General features: G+C 52.3%; 1 protein-coding gene across 2 annotated transcripts in view; it reads right to left on the bottom strand.

The window, feature by feature from the left end:
• The window catches only part of XXYLT1 (xyloside xylosyltransferase 1), a 174568-nt gene extending 156226 nt beyond the window's left edge, over positions 1 to 18342 (bottom strand). Inside the window, exon 1 of one of the 2 annotated variants that reach the window (XM_014860144.3) lies at positions 17733 to 18342. In XM_014860144.3, coding sequence (XP_014715630.3) covers positions 17733 to 18236 — 504 coding nt within the window. In that variant the 5' untranslated portion in view covers positions 18237 to 18342. Of the gene's footprint in view, positions 1 to 6286; positions 7066 to 17732 lie in introns of those variants that run through there. The other variant, XM_070509151.1, reaches the window with a different exon arrangement.
• Between the last annotated feature and the right edge of the window lie 235 nt (positions 18343 to 18577).

The raw sequence follows: 18577 nt of genomic DNA, 5'->3' as shown, positions 1-18577 counted from the left end.
CAAAGTCCCACCCCACACTGACCACAGGTTAAACTTACCTTAAAACAAGTAGTCAGCAGCTGAAATAACAAGCGTCTCACCCCGCCAACCACAAGGCGCAGGCCCACTTCCCTACCAGGTATTTCCAAGTTACCATGTCCTCCCCAGGAGCCATTCCCTTGAGCTGAAAGCTTGTTGCTTTTCCACTGTGAGAAAACTGGGGACCACAGGGCGTAATGCGTCTCAGCTGATCCCTCCAGGCTCAGTCACCACCTCACTCTTACTCAGCTCGTACGCAGGATATAATAAAGTATGTGGGCCAGGGGTCTCTGTGCCAAACCTACTCTTTTATTTGATAAGACAAACCTAAGCATCCATGCAGCCGGCTCAGGCGTGGCCACCTATACTAGGAGCTGACCCGTGACACAGGATGAGCAGGTGCAGACCGGCAGGGCAGGGCCATGAGATGGTACTGTAGGGGTGGACCCAGAGAGGGGCCTGCTGCGGGAAGGCAGAACAGACCTGGACAACCTTCACAGGGGACGGGGCAGCCGGGCCTGAGGTTCACAGCAGACACCTGGTACATGCTGGGCACAAACAAGTCCTTTAGACACAGTAATTCATTTAACTTCATCTCCACAAGGTTTTGAGGTGGGTGATATTATTGCACCCCTTCTACAGATGAGGAAGGATTTCAGAGAAGGCAAACAACCACCCATCACCTCCCAGAGGGATGAGGCAGACCTGGAATCTGACCCAGGCCCCCTGCAGTTAATACCATACTCATTCAAGAGACATGAGCCCACCCCTACACCAGGCTGCACCGGGACAGAGAGAGATCAGACCTGGACGCTACCCTGGAGGCCTCCCATCTGGCAGCTTCACCACCACTGCAGACAGAGGAGGGGAAAACAGAGGCATCAGAGAGAGCGATCAAGGCAATAGGTCTTCAGAGAGAGTGGACTCTCCAGGAGGGGTGCATGAGCGGCACCTTAAAGACAAGCTAGTTGGACTTTGAACCAGCAGAAAAAGAGGCATCCAGGGCCCCTACTGTGTGTCGTGTAGATCAGCTCACATAATGGGGAGCCCACTACCCAGAAATCCTTGTAACAGACACAGCAGGACTGGGGCTGATGTTCAGACCTAGGCCAAAGCAGCAGTGGGAGTATTACACCAACCCCTGTCACACATACAATCCCCTCCACACACACACACACACACACACACACAGACACACACAGGCTCAGCCCCCAGGAGGCCCGGAGTGGGCTGCGTAGGGCCAGGCAAAGGGGCAGTGGGCGCCTTTCAGAACGGCTTGGGGCCTGCACCTGAAGACGCCCGCTCAGCTTCATTCTGGGGCAGCTGCTCAGTGGGGTGTGAAGCAAAGCCATTCAATGTACACAAAACACAGACGACTGCAGGGCAATCACAGGTGAGATCCGAAAAATGTGTCAGGCTGGGAACAAAAACAGAGGACAAAGAAGCGCACAGAGAGCCAGCGCAACTCAGAACTGGCTTCAGACACAAACAACAAGGACAGCAGGCAGGGACACACTGAGGGCAGGAGACCTGGGCCCCAGGTCCCTTGTCCACTGACAAGCTGTGTGGTCTTGAGCAAGTCGCTTGGCCTTTCTGAGCCTCCATTTTCTTGAAGGTAGCATGAAGGGACTGGACTACATGACCTTTCCAGTTCCCTCCAATGCTGACCTGCTATGACTTGCTGCCCAACGAGGGTCCTCTAAGATCCCACACACTAAAGCAAGGCCCCCAGCTGGCTCTCCAGGGAATAACCTTGAGGAGGAATAAAAGATCTGCCCCATGCATGCCCCAAGACACACAGTGGGCCCTCGACTTGCTGACAAGGGCAATAGGACATGTGCATAAGGCCCCAGCGAGCACTGGGCACAGGGGCAGTGTGGGAATCCTACTCGGGGGAGCCTAGCTCTCACAGCGCCGTTCCCTGTTTGGAGGGACTAGAACGAACCACAAAATAAACAGACACTACAGGCATCAAGGCATAGTGTTGAGGAGTCAGAAAAACCGGGTTCCTACCCTGGCTCAGCCACCTCGTAGCTGTGTGGCTCTGAGGAAGCTGCTACAGCTGCTTTGCGCTCATGATGCTCATCTGTGAAACCTCTTCCTGGGGGAGAATCCCTCCCTCCTCGCTGGACTGACTGCTCCAAGGCTCAAATAAGAGAATGAAGGTAGAAGCTGGCATCGTGCCTGTCACTTAAATGGTGGCAACCGTTGCTATCACTGACGACGATGGCTAAGACCTGAGAGAGCTTGGGTGATTCTGCACGTCGCCCCCTTCACCCCGAGGTGCAGCCTGGCTTGGGACTGAGGCTGAGAAACGAATCAACATCTCCCAGAGGGGGGAAGGAGAGTCAGCAAGGAGGACTTGGTCAGAGCCATTCCAGGGACTACTGGCTTTGAGACCCCTCCAATCTCTCACCCTCCATTCCGGAAAGGTCTGGAAAGGACAAGTGCTTTACAACTTCCCAGCACCCAGTCTCCACACGCCAGTGAGAGAGCGATGGAATATCCCTCAGGGCTGGAAGGTCCCAACCCATCTTACAGATGAGAAACTGAGGCTCAGAGGCATGAAAGACCTTGCCAGTGGAAGCCAGGGTCACAGAGCCCTAGAACCCAGGAACACAATACCCGGCTGGGCTCTGTCCACCACACTTCAGCTGAGGGCGAGTATCTATGGGCAGGGGCTGGGCTGCTTACTGGAGAGACCAAACAACCGGCCCTTAGCAGCTGGGAGATCTGGGCAGATTTGAGTTGCCACTGCAGCCCCAACCTCCCTATCTGTATAAGGTGAGAGAGCGAAACAAAACCCCTAAGACAGAAGCACAAGCCAAGCTCCTCCCACCACCCCCCAGACCAGCATCAGTGTTTCTTCATAGTAATACAAGGGGGTTAGTTCTGAAACCCAGAAAGAAGTCTCCAAAACAGACCAGGATCTTCCCGGCTGGTCTTGGGTTGGACAACTTCCTGCCTGGAGAGCCTGCATTAAAAAGGACAAGGAAGTCTTCTTTAAAACAAAAAGCCTCTACAGATGGTAGACTCCAAATGGTGGCCATCCACATCCTACACATGTGAGAGCATGCTCACAACGTCTGAGAGGAGCAGGGGGCAGGGCAGCCCACTCCTCCCTTCCCGTGGGCCTCAGGACACAGCTCACAGCTTGCATTTATACTTCACTGCCCACTTGCACTGGCAAATACCTCCTAGTCTAGTCCAGCGAGCTTGTGCCAAGTCTCACTCCACGGCAGGCCTGTGCTGCACTATGCCCTGGAGACACAGGAGGAAATAAGACACTGCCCTGCCCTCTGGGAGCTTGCAGAGGGGCCAATTTCAGCAAAGCAGGAGCTCAGAGAAGGGCTCACCCAGAGTGGGGTGGTCAGGGATGGTTTCCACACATAATTGGCACCCATTGGAGCTCAATCTTGAAGGGTAAAAAGAGCTCATGAGATGCAGAAAGGAGGGATGGGTGTTCCCAGAGAGGAAGCACCTGAGCAAAGTCCCAGAGGCGTGAACTGCTTGCGGTGCATCGGGGTGTACCACAACTCTGGGCACTTCGGGAAGGCAGAGCCACGTGAGAGCCAGCTGCTCCATGAGACGGCCGGGCTGGCACAGGCTTGGTGGCTCCCTCTGCTCTTCTGGAGTCCTGACTGCCCACACTAGGTCTGACCTCTGCCAACCAGCCAGAGCACCATGGCCTGACCCAGCCAGATGGCCCTCCCTCCTGCAGCTCCCCTCCGCCTACCTTCTGGCCATGACTCCCCTGCCACTGACAGGAGACAAGCCCAGTCTGTTGCCCCAGCTGCCTCAGTTCCCTCCTCTGTAAGATGGGAGGGTCACATCCTACCCACTTACAATGGAGGCACAGCCCCAAAGCCCCCCGGCTCCTACAAGCAGCCCCTCCATCCTCACAAAGCCAGCCCCAGGCACACCTGGAACCCCCTGCCCCATGTCTTCCCACCCCCCAGACAGGAGGTGGCCTCAGGCACCCTGAGCAAAGCTTGCCCTATGCCTGATCCTGTAGAGGTTTTTCAAACAATGACTAGTCCTCCTGTCCACCTGCCAGAGCCAGTGAAGCCCCTCCAGAATCCCACACGGACCAGGACTCAAGGAGACTGACTAAGTGGGCAGGTCTCACAGAGCCCACGTCCTGGACTGCCATGATGATCTGACAAGAGCAGGGCCCCCTCACAGCACTCTGTGGGGTGTGAGCCACAGAAGGTGAGGCCAAGACCCCACTCAGAGGGATGAGCAGGAGCAGGGGATATGACCAAGTTCTGGAGGCATGTGGGTCTCCCCAGTAGCCTGGCATTTTACAATCATTTGCAGTTGATACTTCACTGAATTCCCAAAAAGATTATGAACAATTGATGTGTGCAATCAGACCAAGAAAACAAATTAAGAAGAGGTAAACAAAACATGAAAAATGCTCACAGTTTACTAGAAACAAGTTTGAACTGGAACCTTCTAGAAACTTCTAGAATTGGAACTTCTAGAAAGGAAGATTCACAGAGAAGCCTCCATCCCCCAGAAGATGCAGCAGGATCATCCATGCTGCCTACACAAAGACTACAAAAGCACAGACTCCAGCATCACCATCCTGACAAGAAATAGTAGCACCTGCTCCAGCACACAGACCAAATCAAGCTAGCATTTGCTGAGCCTCCGCCCAGAGCCAGACAAGTGCTAGGCACAGTCGGGGAGGGAGAGACGAAGACTGGAGCCTCTTCCAGCAGAAAAGAGAAAGCATAGACACAACTGAGCACCAGATGAAGCCACAGTGTCTGGTGCTTTCAGAGAGAGACAAACAGTGCCTTGTCAAGCAGTGTGTGGGGGACGAGGGGAGGGTCAGAGAAGGAGAGAACACTGTAGTTTGGAGAACTGAAGAAGACGAAAGAACACAAGGACACCCTGTGCTATGGTCTGAATGTTTGTGTGTCCCCCAGAATTCATTTGTTGACATTCGAACACCCAGGGTGATGGTATTTGGAGGTGGAACCTTTGGGAGGTGCTTAGGCCATGAGGGTGGAGCCCTCCTGAATGGGCTTAGTGCCCTGATGAAGGAGGCCCCGGAGAGCTCCCCGCCCCTCCCACCTCCACCATGTGAGGACACAGTGAGAAGTTGCCAGTCTGCAACCCGGAAGAGGGCCTTTGCCAGAACCCAACCATGCTGGCACCCTGATCGTGGACTTCCAGCCTCCAGAACTGTGAGAAACAAATTTCTATTGTTCATAAGCCACTCAGTCTGTGGTATTTTGCTATAGCAGCCAGAAGAGACTAAGACGCCCTGAGCAAACCTGGACAGAACGCTGTTTTTCGAGCTGGCCTCACTGCCCTCCAGTTGAATCAACGAGCATTGTGCCTTCTAAGATGATGAGAAAAGGGCCTCTCCTCCCGACACACCTACTCAGGTACCATTAGCAGCAGCCACCATTTATTGGCCATCTGCCATGTGCCGGACCCCATGCTGCCTCATTTTACCTCACAACCACCCTGTAAAGTCATAGGTGAGGGGCTGGAGGCTCAGAGGGGTTACATCCAAGGCCATGCTGTTCCCAAATGTCACAGACTGCATTTGAGCCCAAGTCTCAGGCTCCAAGTCATGCGCTCCTGCCCTGGGGCCACCCCTTGGCAGGCAGGACAGCTCTGCTGGTGGACAGCTCCAGGGTGGAGAGGAAGAGGAGGTGAGGGAGCACAGGGGTGCTTCCAAGGCCGGAGAACCAGAGCAGGGCAACAGAGGCCAGCCTCTGGGACACTCCGTCCCACCAGCAGGAGGATCACTTAATCGGGGCTGCTTAACAGTAATTACCCCAATAAATAAAACAAATGGCTTTAATTTAAAACACATTAACTTAACAGCAGGCTTTGTGCCAGCTGACAGGCCCTGGCTCTGCTGCTCAGAACAGGCACCTGGAACAGAGACAGGAGCACACAGGGACAGGAGCACATACAGACTGCATCACAAACTTGCCTCTTGGGGCCAGGGTCCCTAGTAAAGGGCCCTATGGTCTGGGGAAGCGGGGCGGGGAGGGGGGTGGGGGGGGTTGGGGGAGGCTGGAGATGTCCTGGTCACCCTGACGGGCCCTCAGCAACCTACAGGCCATTGTGAGTGGCAGAGGCCAAAGGAAAGAGCCGTGGACAGGGAAAGGTGTGAGGAAGGGAAGCAGGGAGTCCCTCCCAGGTCCTGCCAGGTACCCCAGACGGCATTCTGCAGGTGCGGGAGATGCAGGAAGCCCCCGTTCTCGACCCCTCCAGCGGCCGGGGGGCTTCTCCTCACCTCTAGCAGCCTCCCTCCGCCAGGCACGGACTGGGGATGCTCACATTCACCGCTGTGACGTGCCCCATGAGGGGGGAATCCGAGGCCATCTGACAGCTAAGGATGCAGAGACTCCACGCAGTCAGGCAACCAGGACCTGCACTGGGATGAACGCGCCCCTCCCCGCCATGCCTGCCTCTCGGAGACTCGGGCCACTTGCCCAACTTTCCACCAAGTGCCAGGACATCTGGGTCCCCAGACGGAGCGCAAACCGAGCTCACCGCGGGCGAGAGGGGCTCTCCTCTCACGCAGCTCCAAGAGACACGCTTTCCCTTTCTAAGCGGAAGCCCGCCTCCCTGCACCCGGAGGGCCCGTGCTAGGTGAGACGGGACCCCAGATTGAGGGGAAAGGATGCGCCCTGGGAAGCTGAGAGGCCCGGGGGCGGCGCCGGGTGGGGTCACGGGGCTGGGACCAAGGAGGGGCGAGCAGGCTCAGATGCGCAGGGACACACTCCGCCCCCATCCTCACTCTTCCCTCCGACTGTGCCGCGGGGAAGCACTGCAGGCTTCTCCAGCCAGGATCGCAGCTTCTTTTTCATCCACCTTTTTCAAAGGGCCTCATCAAAGCAGGTGTACAGCGGGCGCAGGAAGGAAATGACCGCCCACAATCGCCACGCAGACTCCCTTTCACTTCAGTCTTCCCTTGTAAAACACGGGGGGCGGGGAGGGAGGGAGGGAGGGGGGAGAACGTTCGTCGAGAAAGAACAAGAACAGCTCCGCGTGCGCGCGAGGTTCCGGTGGTGGGAGAAGCAGCGCGGCCCGAGCACCCAGCGCCTGGCTCCGGCCGCGCAAACGCGGTGCAGCAGCGCCTCCCAGCGGCCGCGCGGAGCGCCGCACGCGGCTCGTAGGCCGGGGAGGTGACCCTGGCCCGGGAGCAGGAGGGCAAGCTCCTGCCCTCCCCACTACTGCCCGCGGGTCTCAGAGAGGGCGCGGTGACCCGCAGGGGAGCCCGGCGGTCCAGCGTGAGCTGCACTCCCGCAGCTCCTCCTTCTCCTGGCCGGGGAGCCCCGCGCGCTGATTCCAGCCCTGGAGCTCCTTCCAGCGCACGCCCTCAAGCAGAGGACACACCACCTGGTGCCCATCTGGGGAATACATCTCCGCCAATAGCAACTCCCTGGTCCGTCTCAAGCACAGGGCAGCTGGAAAACTAGCCCTGAGGAACCGGCAGGGGTTTGGCCTCCTGGAGGTCAAGGTGGTGCTCGCCCACCCCCAGCCAGAGATCCGTGGGGGCCCCACATCCTGCCTGCTCTGCTGTGGGGGTTAAGGTAAGCCAGCTCTCATCCACCCTTCCAAAAGGGACCAAGGCTGCTGGTAACGCTGACACTCAAATAGAACAAGGGCGGGCCCAGCTCTGTGTGGCACTAAGTCTCTGTCCTCTCTGCCTGAGGTCTGTCACTGGGAGGATGCCACGCCCAGAGGTTGTTTCCTTCCTTCTCCAATGCTTGGTGATTCTGCGATGCCCCGTGAAGCCCAGTGAGACTGAAGCTGCACTGGCGGCAGGCACAGTCTGTTCATACTGTATTTATTTGGGGCAGCTGGGCAGGGGGATGATACAGATTAAGAGGCCAGCTCCAGCCCTAGTGTGGAGCTCAGGTCAGTCCCAGATCTCTCAGCCTTGGGGGTTCCTTCACCATCACACTGATGCTCCAATGAGACGTTTGTGAAAACGTTTTTATAAGCTCTGCAGTGCTGAACAAATGTGGTTAGTTATTCTCCTACTCAAATCTTCATACTAGTAACACCCCCTCATTGGTTTTAGGCATAACATTACTGTACACATCAGAAATTTCCAAACCGTGTTCTTCAGAATATAGGTGTTTCCAGAGATGTTACAACATCTTTCAGGATGAGGAGGAGGGAGTCAAGATACCTGGTTTTTCTTGTAAAATGCATTTTGGTAAATATGTAAGAAAAATACCAAATACACTTATGCAGTTGACCTTATCAGTATGTAATCATTTCATCATTAATCATTGGGGAAGTGCAAATCGAAACCCCAATGAGATGCTACTTCATACCCAGTAGGATGGCTATAATCAAAAAGACAGACACATTCTGGTGAGGATGTGGAGAAATCAGAACCCTCATACACTGTCGGTGGGAATGTAAAATGGCGCAGCTACTTCAGAAAACAGTCTGGCAGTTCCTCGAAAGGTTAACAAGAGTTACCACATGACCCAGCCATTTCACTCCTAGGTATAAACCCAAGAGATCTGAAAACTATATCCACACAAAAACTTGTAAATGAATATTCACAGTGAATTATTCCTAATAGCCAAAAAGCAGAAACAACCCAAATGTCCATCAACTAATGAATGGATAAATAAAATGTGGTATATCCATACAATGGAATATTATTCAACCATAAAAAGGGATGAAGTACTGACATGTTACAACATGAACCTTAAAAACATTATGGCAAGTGAAAAAGAACTCAAGAACTCTATCCCATTCACAATCGCAACGAAAAGAATAAAATACCTTGGGATAAACTTAACCAAGGAAGTGAAGGATCTATACAATGAAAACTACAAGACTTTCTTGAAAGAAATAGGCGATGACATAAAGAGATGGAAAAACATTCCTTGCACATGGATTGGAAGAATAAACATAGTTAAAATGTCCATACTACCTAAAGCAATATACAGATTCAATGCTATCCCAATCAGAATCCCAAGAACATTCTTCACAGAAATTGAACAAACAATCCTAAAATTCATATGGGGGAACAAAAGACTGCGAATTGCTAAAGCAATCCTGAGCAAGAAAAACAAAGCCGGCGGAATCACAATCCCCGATTTCAAAACATACTACAAAGCTACAGTGATCAAAACAGCATGGTACTGGTACAAAAACAGGTCCACAGATCAATGGAACAGAATTGAAAGCCCAGAGATAAAACCACACATCTATGGACAGCTAATCTTCGACAAAGGAGCAGAGGGCCTACAATGGAGAAAAGAAAGTCTCTTCAACAAATGGTGCTGGGAAAACTGGACAGCCACATGCAAAAGATTGAAAATTGACCAGTCTTTTTCACCACACACCAAAATAAACTCAAAATGGATCAAAGACCTAAAGATTAGGCCTGAGACAATAAGTCTTTTGGAAGAGAATATAGGCAGTACACTCTTTGACATCAGTTTCAAAAGAATCTTTTCGGACACTGTAACTCCTCAGTTGAGGGAAACAATAGAAAGAATAAACAAATGGGACTTCATCAGACTAAAGAGCTTCTTCAAGGCAAGGGAAAACAGAATTGAAACAAAAAAACAGCTCACCAATTGGGAAAAAATATTTACAAGCCACTTATCCGACAAAGGGTTAATCTCCATAATATACAAAGAACTCACACTGCTTAACAACAAAAAAACAAACAACCCGATCAAAAAATGGGCAGAGGACATGAACAGACATTTCTCAAAAGAAGAGATGAATATGGCCAATAGACACATGAAAAGATGTTCATCATCACTAATCATCAGGGAAATGCAAATCAAAACTACACTAAGATATCACCTTACCCCCGTTAGATTGGCAAAAACATCCAAAACCAAGAACGACAAATGTTGGAGAGGTTGTAGAGAAAGAGGAACCCTCATACACTGTTGGTGGGAATGCAAACTGGTACAGCCACTATGGAAAACAGTATGGAGATTTCTCAAAAAGTTAAAAATAGAAATACCCTATGACCCAGCCATCCCATTACTGGGCATCTATCCTAAGAACCTGATATCAGATATCTCAAGAGTCCGTTGCACCCCTATGTTCATCGCAGCATTATTTACAATAGCCAAGACGTGGAACCAACCTACATGCCCAGAAACTGATGATTGGATAAAGAAGATGTGGTATATATACACAATGGAATACTACTCAGCCAAAAAAAAAGACGAAATTGGCCCATTCACAACAACGTGGATGGATCTCGAGGGCATTATGTTAAGCGAAATAAGTCAGTCAGAGAAAGACGAACTCTATATGACTCCACTCATAGGTGGAAATTAGTATATTGAGAAGGAGATCTGATCGGTGGTTACCAGGGAAAAGGGGGGGTGGGGGGAGGGTACGGAGGGGGAAGTGGTGTACCCACAACATGACTAACAAAAATGTACAACTGAAATCTCACAAGGTTGTAATCTATCATAACATTAATAAAAAAAAAAAAAAACATTATGGCAAGTGAAAGAAGCCAGACGCAAAAGGTCACAGTGAAGGAGTCCTTTTATGAAATGTTCAGGATAAGCAAATTTACAGAGACACAAAGCAGATTAGTGTTTGCCAGGGCTGAGGAGAAGGGAGAATGGGGAATGACTACTTATAGGTATGGGGTTTCTTTTTGGGCCGATGAAATGTTCTGGAATTAGTGGTCATGACTGAGCCACATTGTGAATATTAAAAACCACTGAACTGTGTATTTTAAAGGGGTGAATTTTAGAGTATGTGAATTATATCAGTTTTTTTAAATTGCAAAAAAATGTAATTATGTCTTTTAAAAATGGCCCATGGGAACAGAGAACAGTCAGAAAATCATGAGAACTACTGATGCCCAAAGCTGGAACTTTCATCTGTGTGTTGAGGCCCCCATAGCAATTACAAATCATCCATGTATCAGTGTGTTTCATCTATATGATGACCCATGGCCTATGTTGTGGACTTTGCCTTATCATTTCAACACATACCTGTGAAATAATCCAGAGTTTATTGTATATGATACAATAATACTATACAAAATTATTCTCTAGATCCATGAGTAAAGTTTTCCATGAGAAACATGCACTGGTACGCAAACTACTACCGTTCTTTCATGAACATACTATAATTTAAAAGAGTTCCACTGTTAAGTGAGTTTGGTAAAACACCACTGTTCTCTAAATCCTATAGAATAATATGTCAGCCTATGTTTTCAAAGAGTCTCTCATTTCAGGACACATTTCTCTGATCACCTCTTTCCCAGACTGTCATACCATATTCAGAAGTTTCATTCTGGGTGCCAGGTGCCCGCTGCCATGACAAGCTGGAGAACCTGCATTTCAGTGTCACCTGTCTGTCATCAGCTTCATCAGTGAGACAGCCAGCATCGAGGTCTTGACACTCAGGCTTCTTTCCAGCCCCAACCACGAGCTGAGCTACTATCTTTTCAAGGACACTCACCGTTATGCTCTTGCAGTAAAAGAAACTGGAAATTTCCTAGTGTGCGCCAAGAGCTTTAACATCTGTCTAGTCACCCCTAGAACTCAGCACACATTCCTCCTGGAAGCCAACAATCGCTTTTAAGCATGGAATGCACATGGCTCCCTTTTATTCCTGACTTGTCATCTGGAGACTGAGCAACCCAGCCTCACGCCCTGAGGAGGCGGGGGTTTGACAGAAGAGGGACAGATGGCTGAGAACTCTTCTAGGATTTCTTGGGTTTAATTAATAGAGCCATCAATCAGTCAACTACAAATATTTATTGAGAGCCTAGAAGGTGCCAGGAACTGTGCTAAGAATCTGACAGTGATGGACGTCTCAACTGTTCCATGCCTTCCATACGCAGGAGGCTGCACTAGGTCAGACGAAGGAGGTAAGTAGTACCCCTGCCCTCGTGGACATTATATTCCAGGAGGGGGAACAGGATGTTTTCTCAAATGCGTGGAGCACACCCCTGCCCGAGCCCTCTCATGTGCAGTTCTGACTAGAGCTTTCCGTTCCAGACGTTCCAACAATTCACCTCTCACTTCCTTTGGCCCCGGTTCAAATGCAGCGTATCCATGGGACTGTCCCTGACCACCTCTGCCAACCCTCCCCACCCCTACACACTCCGTGTCCTCCTCCAGCCTTACTTCTCTCTCTGCAACTTATCACAACCTGACTCCCGCTCTCGTTTATTTGAAGTCGACCTCCCAACTTCCCCCCGCAACCCCACCCTGTAAGTTCCGTGAGGGCAGGGACTCTGTTCTGTTCCTGCTGTTCGCAGGCACCTAACAGGGGCTGCATGCTCAGTAACATCTGTTGAATGAATGAATGAATGAACAAATGAATAGGTGCCCCCAACAAGGTGATGGGAAAGATCACGAGGCCTGGGGTGGGGGCTGCTTTAGAAAAAGGGTTCAAGGAAGGGCTTTCTGAGTGGTTAACATCTGAGTGATGACACAGCGACAGCACAAGAGAAACACCACAAAGAAGCCACACTGCTGAGCCTCTGAGGGTGTACCAACAGAGGCAGGTGAGCCCCCCAGGCCGCTGCAGGGGGCCGGCCACCCCAAAAAGGAGGGAGGAGATGACCGCAGGGTCCTGTCAGTGCCAAGTCATGGCGAGGTGCTCTGGGGCCCACTCGTTGTGTTGATTTCCCCAGAAGTCAGCAGAGCAGAACGGCACTGTGAGACTGGACCCATAATAACCAACACAGCAGCCCTGGGCTGAGTGTGGTACAGCATCGTGCATTTAATCCTCACTGGCACATGGGAGGTGGGTATTTCACCCTCAGTTTACAGGAGGCTTGGAAGCCCTGAGAGGTGAGGGGGATTACCCACGGTCACCCAGCAGTAACTTGCAACCAGCATTTAAACTCAGCGCTGTCTCACTCCCTCGGGACCTCTCCTTGCCCACCCCACTGTGGTCTGCAGCAGGACAGGATGTAAGTGAGTGCAATGCTAAGCGATGTGGTTCCTGCATGGCAGGGGCTGTGCCTGACCCATGCCTGTGTCCCCTGCAGCTGGGAATTCAGGGTCCCACACACAGAGGTGCTTGGTCATTCCTGGGGCTTCAAAGTGCAGGCTGGGCTCCTGAGGGGGTGGGGCAGAGATGGCTGATTGCCAGCCCAAAACATGCTCTCTTCTCCTTCCTTATTAACTGAACCTCTCCTTTTAACTGAGTACTCTGCTTTGGTTCTGCCTCCATCCTGCTGCTGCAACACAGACGTGATGGCTAAAGCTCTGGCAGCCATCCTGGACCATGAGGACAAGGGCCACTCCCTAGGGACAGTGAAACAGAGCTGGAAGGAGCCTACAACCCTGATGACTTCACAAAGCTCCCATGCCAGCCCAGGAATGCCTGGACTTCATTTACATAAGAAATAAAGCTCACTCTTGCTTAAGCCACCAATATCTGGGGGTTCCCATGCTATATTCTATCAAACCTGGTACAGCAAGGAAGACTTATGGAAGAGATAAGTCTTGACATAAGTTTTAAAAGCATAGTATTCCACTTGACAGACAGCAGGAGACAACAGAAGGCTCAGAAGCAGAGCAAGCAAAGCTCTATGATAAGGAACAGCTTTTCCTACAGCTTAGGAAGGAAAGGCTGGACAAGGAAGCTGAAGCCAGCTACTGTGGGTCTAGAAGGCTGGAATGACCTGGGATGACAGAGGTTTGGAGTGGAAATGATGTGATAAAGGCAGCGTTTTAGCAAGGTGAATGCAGCAGTCTTTCCCAGGCCAGCTGAGCCAGGATAGCCTGGAAGAAAGAAAGCTGTTCAGTCAGATGTTTCCTGAATGCCTACTATGTGCCAGGCATTGTGCTCCCAGGGAAGGCTGCACAGAGAAAAGGATGCCTGAACTGAGTCTGAAAGACTGGCAGGAGAGCACCAGGTGCTCCTGGACCCCTTACAGCAAGGACTCCTACGCTCGCCTCTGCAGCCCCATAAAAACTCCGATTCCCAAGACTCGTCCAGGACAGTCTGACCCACAGACTGGGGCAGGGCCCAGGATTCTGTATTTTTACTAAGTGTCATCAGGTGATCATATGCAGTTAGTCTATAGACCTATTACATAGGCTAGAAGCAGTTCCTAACCCAGTACCTGGTTTGGATAGTTATTAAATAAATGAACAAAAAATATACTCCCTTAGTGCAGGAGTGTCTCATCATAGGATCTTCAAGGTAAAAAAGTTTAAAAGAAAGAGAAAAAGAAAAAAATTCTGAGTAGGGCTGTGAGGACGGGACATTGTGGACATCACCCATTCACAGGGTTGCCAGGAGTCAGAGGCAACATGACAGCACGTAACCACCACTGTTAGGAGATAAACCAGTAGATTCTGAGAGACTTTCAATAATAACTGAAAGATTATTCTGGCTAAATGAATGGTTTTTTAGCTAGTAGTTCATTAACCAAAACACAATCTCAGGTCACTGTGATCAATTTCCACAAGCATTTCAGCAAACAGGTATTTCTGTGTCACTTGAAAATGGCCCTCTGGGTGTGAGCATGTCTATGCTGCTCACGGTAGCCCTGCTCTGCATCCTGCAGACACGGGCGGGGGGCGGTTCCCAGGGTGTCTGCAGACAGTTGGGTGGGCAAGGAGCGGCCTTCCTCCTCCCAAGGTGTTCTAACACACTTCAAGGAAACCCTCCCTGGAAGTGACTTGTCCTCCCCACCCTATCTTAGACGGGAGAAGAGCTCCTTAGAAGGGAAACATGGTACAAAAGGAAAACATTGGCCCAGCTCACGGGGTCTAGCCCCAGCCAGTCAGTAACTCCCCACGTGGCCTTGGGAAGTTTCCTCACCTGGTGTGCTACGTGCTCTGGAAGATCCCTCCCAGCTCTGATGCAACCAGGGTGAGAATTTCTACAGTTTCCTTCTTCCTAATTAATATGGAATAGATAATTCTCAGTATAAAATGCACTCCCACATGTAAGGCATGATGTTCGGTGCTGGGGATAAAACATTTCAGAGAAGGCAGGGTCCGTGCCCTTAAGGGATTTACAGTCTAGCAAGGTAGACAAATAATTCATTCAATAATTAGATAATTACAACTGTGATAAACGTTGCTACAGAAAAGTACTTGATGCTATGAGAGGGTGTTATAGGGGCTCAGGAAAGGGTTACCAAGGAAACAACATTGACACTGAGACCTGAAAGCAGAGTACGAGCTAAGGATGCGGGCACGGGGGTATTGCTGGCAGCGGGGAAGGCATGTATGAAGTGGTGCCTGAAGATGCATTGCTTTCAGGAATACTCAAAACCTGAGGAAAAAATTAAATGACAAATAAAATGAGGCAAACCTTTTAGGACCACACATTTAAAGAAAAAAGAGCACCTCTTATCACAAACAGAAAACAGATTCACACAATATGAACTCAAAAGTAGTGGGAGCACTTTTATGCTGGAACTGATAAATCCTTATCTGACGACAGCCATCTGGCTGGAAGCCCTGGACCCTCACCTCTCATGTCTCAACAGGGGTGGGGTCAATTCCTTCAGGTCATTTGCAGCTGCCTCCAGGCCTTGGGTGACCACTATGGCTGTCAGAACAGGGCTCACCAAAGGGAGGGAGGGAGTCAGAGCATGAAACACAGACCCCAAGATGGGAACCCAGCCCTGAGGCTGGCCTGCCCCTGGACAAGTATTTCTGGTGTCACTATGTGCCAGGCATTATGCATAGGGATGGGAGACACAACATGATATAGTCACAGCACCAGGGGGGTACTTGCAGGAGGAAGAGGAAGACACGCCTTTCAGAGGGGGATCCCTCAGACAGCTCCAAGGAGGGGATGGTATCTGAAGATGGGCAAGACTTGGAGATGGACGGAGAAAGAGTATCCTGACAGAGGGATGACATAAGCAAAGGTATGTTGGCTGGAAAACACTGGGTGTGCAATAAGTAGCTGTGGCTGGAAGGCACTGGGTGTGTAGTTAAGTAGCTGTGGCTGGAAAGCACTGGGTGTGCAGTAAGTAGCTGTGCCTGGAAAGCACTGGGTGTGCAATAAGTAGCTGTGGCTGGAGCTTGGCATACGGGGACGGCAGAGATCTGGCAATGGTGTAGAGTAAGCCTGAGTTGCTTCCTCTGTCTCAGAAAGTGAAGGGATGACAATGCTGGTCAAATCTCAGCTCTGCCCAGACTGGACCTGTGACCAAGAGCCCTTGGCTTTCTCCATTGGACTAGCACAGTTACTCAGACATTATATTCCTAAGGATCACCTGGGACAGGGTGCCAGGCCCTACATCTGGAGATTCTAATTAGGTAAATTGAAAAACCCCAGGTCAGACAGTGGGTCCCAAAGGCCCTTCCAGTCACAAGGTCCAGGTCCTGGACTCTTGGTCTCCTACAGCATGAAATCCAGACTCAGGTGCCCTTCCCTGTGGTGGGTGTTCCCGACAGGCTCACTTGTCCTGTGCAGGGAACAGACCTTTGATGCTATGGGGGAAGCAGGAATGGAGAGCTGTGGAGTGCTGGGCATGGACTATCTCCAGGGTCTAGGGACATTCCCAGGGGAGGTGAGAGCTGACTAAAAAGGAGCCAAGGGCTCAAGAGGGAAGTAAGGACATTCTGGGCAGAGTACAGCTTGTGTAAAGGCACATTCAGTACCACTAAGATGTAAGGTGCATGTAGGGGAAGGACAAGAAGCAAGGCTGGAGAGGAAGGCTGGGCCCACAACACAGACAGCCCTACCAAGAAACTGGGACTTGATTCTGTAGGCAACAAACAGCAGACCCTGAACCCTCAGGACCCTAGCAGCAGCTCCCCTGAGTCACTCTCTGGACACAGACACATGAAGCCCTACTCTTGCCTCACCGCCCTCCCCCAACATCAGTCTCCATCCTTTGAGATCACCTACTCCTACCCAAAACTCAGACCTTGGATCCCCTCTGTGCAACCATTAGGTCAAACTGAGGCAAGCAATTTGAGCGATGAACACTAGGCTAGGAACCCAATCTCTGACAAGCAGGCGAAGTGTGATGATGGGGAGAGGTGGGCACCGCCACGGAGGCAGGCTGGTCCAGCCTGGGACAAGGGAGACAGCTCTGCTCGGCTCTCCCCAGATCTTATCTGCACCTCTTCGCGCATTCTCTTCCTCCTTTGGAGGAGCCCGCAGCTTCTCTAAATGGGCTCATGACCCTTGAGGGTAGGGGACAAGGGGGCATGGAGAAGAGATGAGATGGTTCACACTGGCTGGGTCTGGGCTTGACCAGTTTCGACCGCAATACCTTAAGGGCTACGAGAAAGTCACTGCAACGTCAACGATGCAAGAGGCCTCACTAAGACCCTGCCCAGCAGACTCTGCACAGGATGACTATCGGTGCCTTCAGATGACCTGCTCCATCCTCAAAAGGCAAAGCTTGAGGAGAAGAAAGAGGTGCAGACTCTGAAGGCACTATCCTGCAACGCTAGCAAAGAGGGGGCGTGCCAATTCTCCGGGGGGCCCCACTTAAGAAGGAGAGACGTGGCCGGGGCGGGGGGAGAGGGGAAGTCAGGTGGCACCGCGGCTCCACTCCTGCACAAGCTGAGCGCGACCTTCTGTGGGACACGCCCCCAGACGATGCCTCCAGCATGCTGTGAACACACACGTGGGGCGGTGGTTTAAGGGGTTAGGCTTCTACAGGGGTTGGCAGCGGACAGCGCAACGAAGACACCTCCCTTCGGACCTCTGACTACACCGGGGACCGGGTGGGCCACACGCCGGGGGCCCCCAGCTGCGGTCCCGCTCACCTTGCACTTGAAGCCGGTGGCGGGCGGCAGCAGCTCCCGCAGCAGGGCCTTAGCCACCTCGCGGCTGGCCTCCTCGCTCACGAAATGCAGGTTAAGCACCTCGTGCGCCTCGAACTTGGCAAGGTGCAGCAGGGAGCGGAGCGCGACGCGGGCCTTGGCCTGCAGCGCGGCGTTGTGCTCCGCCTTGGTGAACATCATCAGCAGGTGGTAGTCCACCGGCCCGGCCCCGCCGCCCTCCAGGCTCTTGGCCTTGGCGCCCGGGGCCGGCGCCACGGAGCCCCGCGCCAAATCCGGCGCGGGCGGCGAGGGCGCGGCGGGGGCCCCGGCGCGGGCCTCCTTCAGCCTCTTGGTGGCGCTGGAGAAGGTCTCCCGGCCCGAGCCTAGGTAGTAGAAGGCGCAAACGGCAAGCGCCGCGGCCAGCAGCAGCGCGCAGTAATGGGAGCGCACGGCACCCAGGCGCGCCATGGCCCGAGCGCATGGGGGCCCGCCTCGAAGAAGACCCATGCGCCACGGCCGGCGGGCCGAGCAGCCGCCGGCAGCCGAGACCACTACCCCAGCAGCCACTTAGCTCCCCCGGCGGCGGCGGCCATGGCGGGGGCGGAGCCGCGCTGCCTGGAGCCAATCCGCGGGCGCTGATGCGCGGAGAGGCGGGGCCAGGGCTGTCCGGCAGCCGCTGGGTCCTAGACGCAGAGGGATTAGCGCTGAGCCGGCCCGCGCGTCCGCGACAGCCGCTCCAGCCTGGTCGGAGGAGCGGGTAAGGACTTGACGAGAAGAAAGCCAGCGGGCGTTACGGTCTGTGAAATGGCCCTCTTAAGTGCCCGCCCCAGACGCTAGAAATCGAAGCT

The sequence above is a fragment of the Equus asinus genome, chromosome 5 (assembly GCF_041296235.1).
Source record: "Equus asinus isolate D_3611 breed Donkey chromosome 5, EquAss-T2T_v2, whole genome shotgun sequence".
NCBI lineage: Eukaryota > Metazoa > Chordata > Mammalia > Perissodactyla > Equidae > Equus > Equus asinus.
Note: the sequence above shows the minus strand (reverse complement) of the source record. Positions and strands in the feature narration are given on the sequence as shown.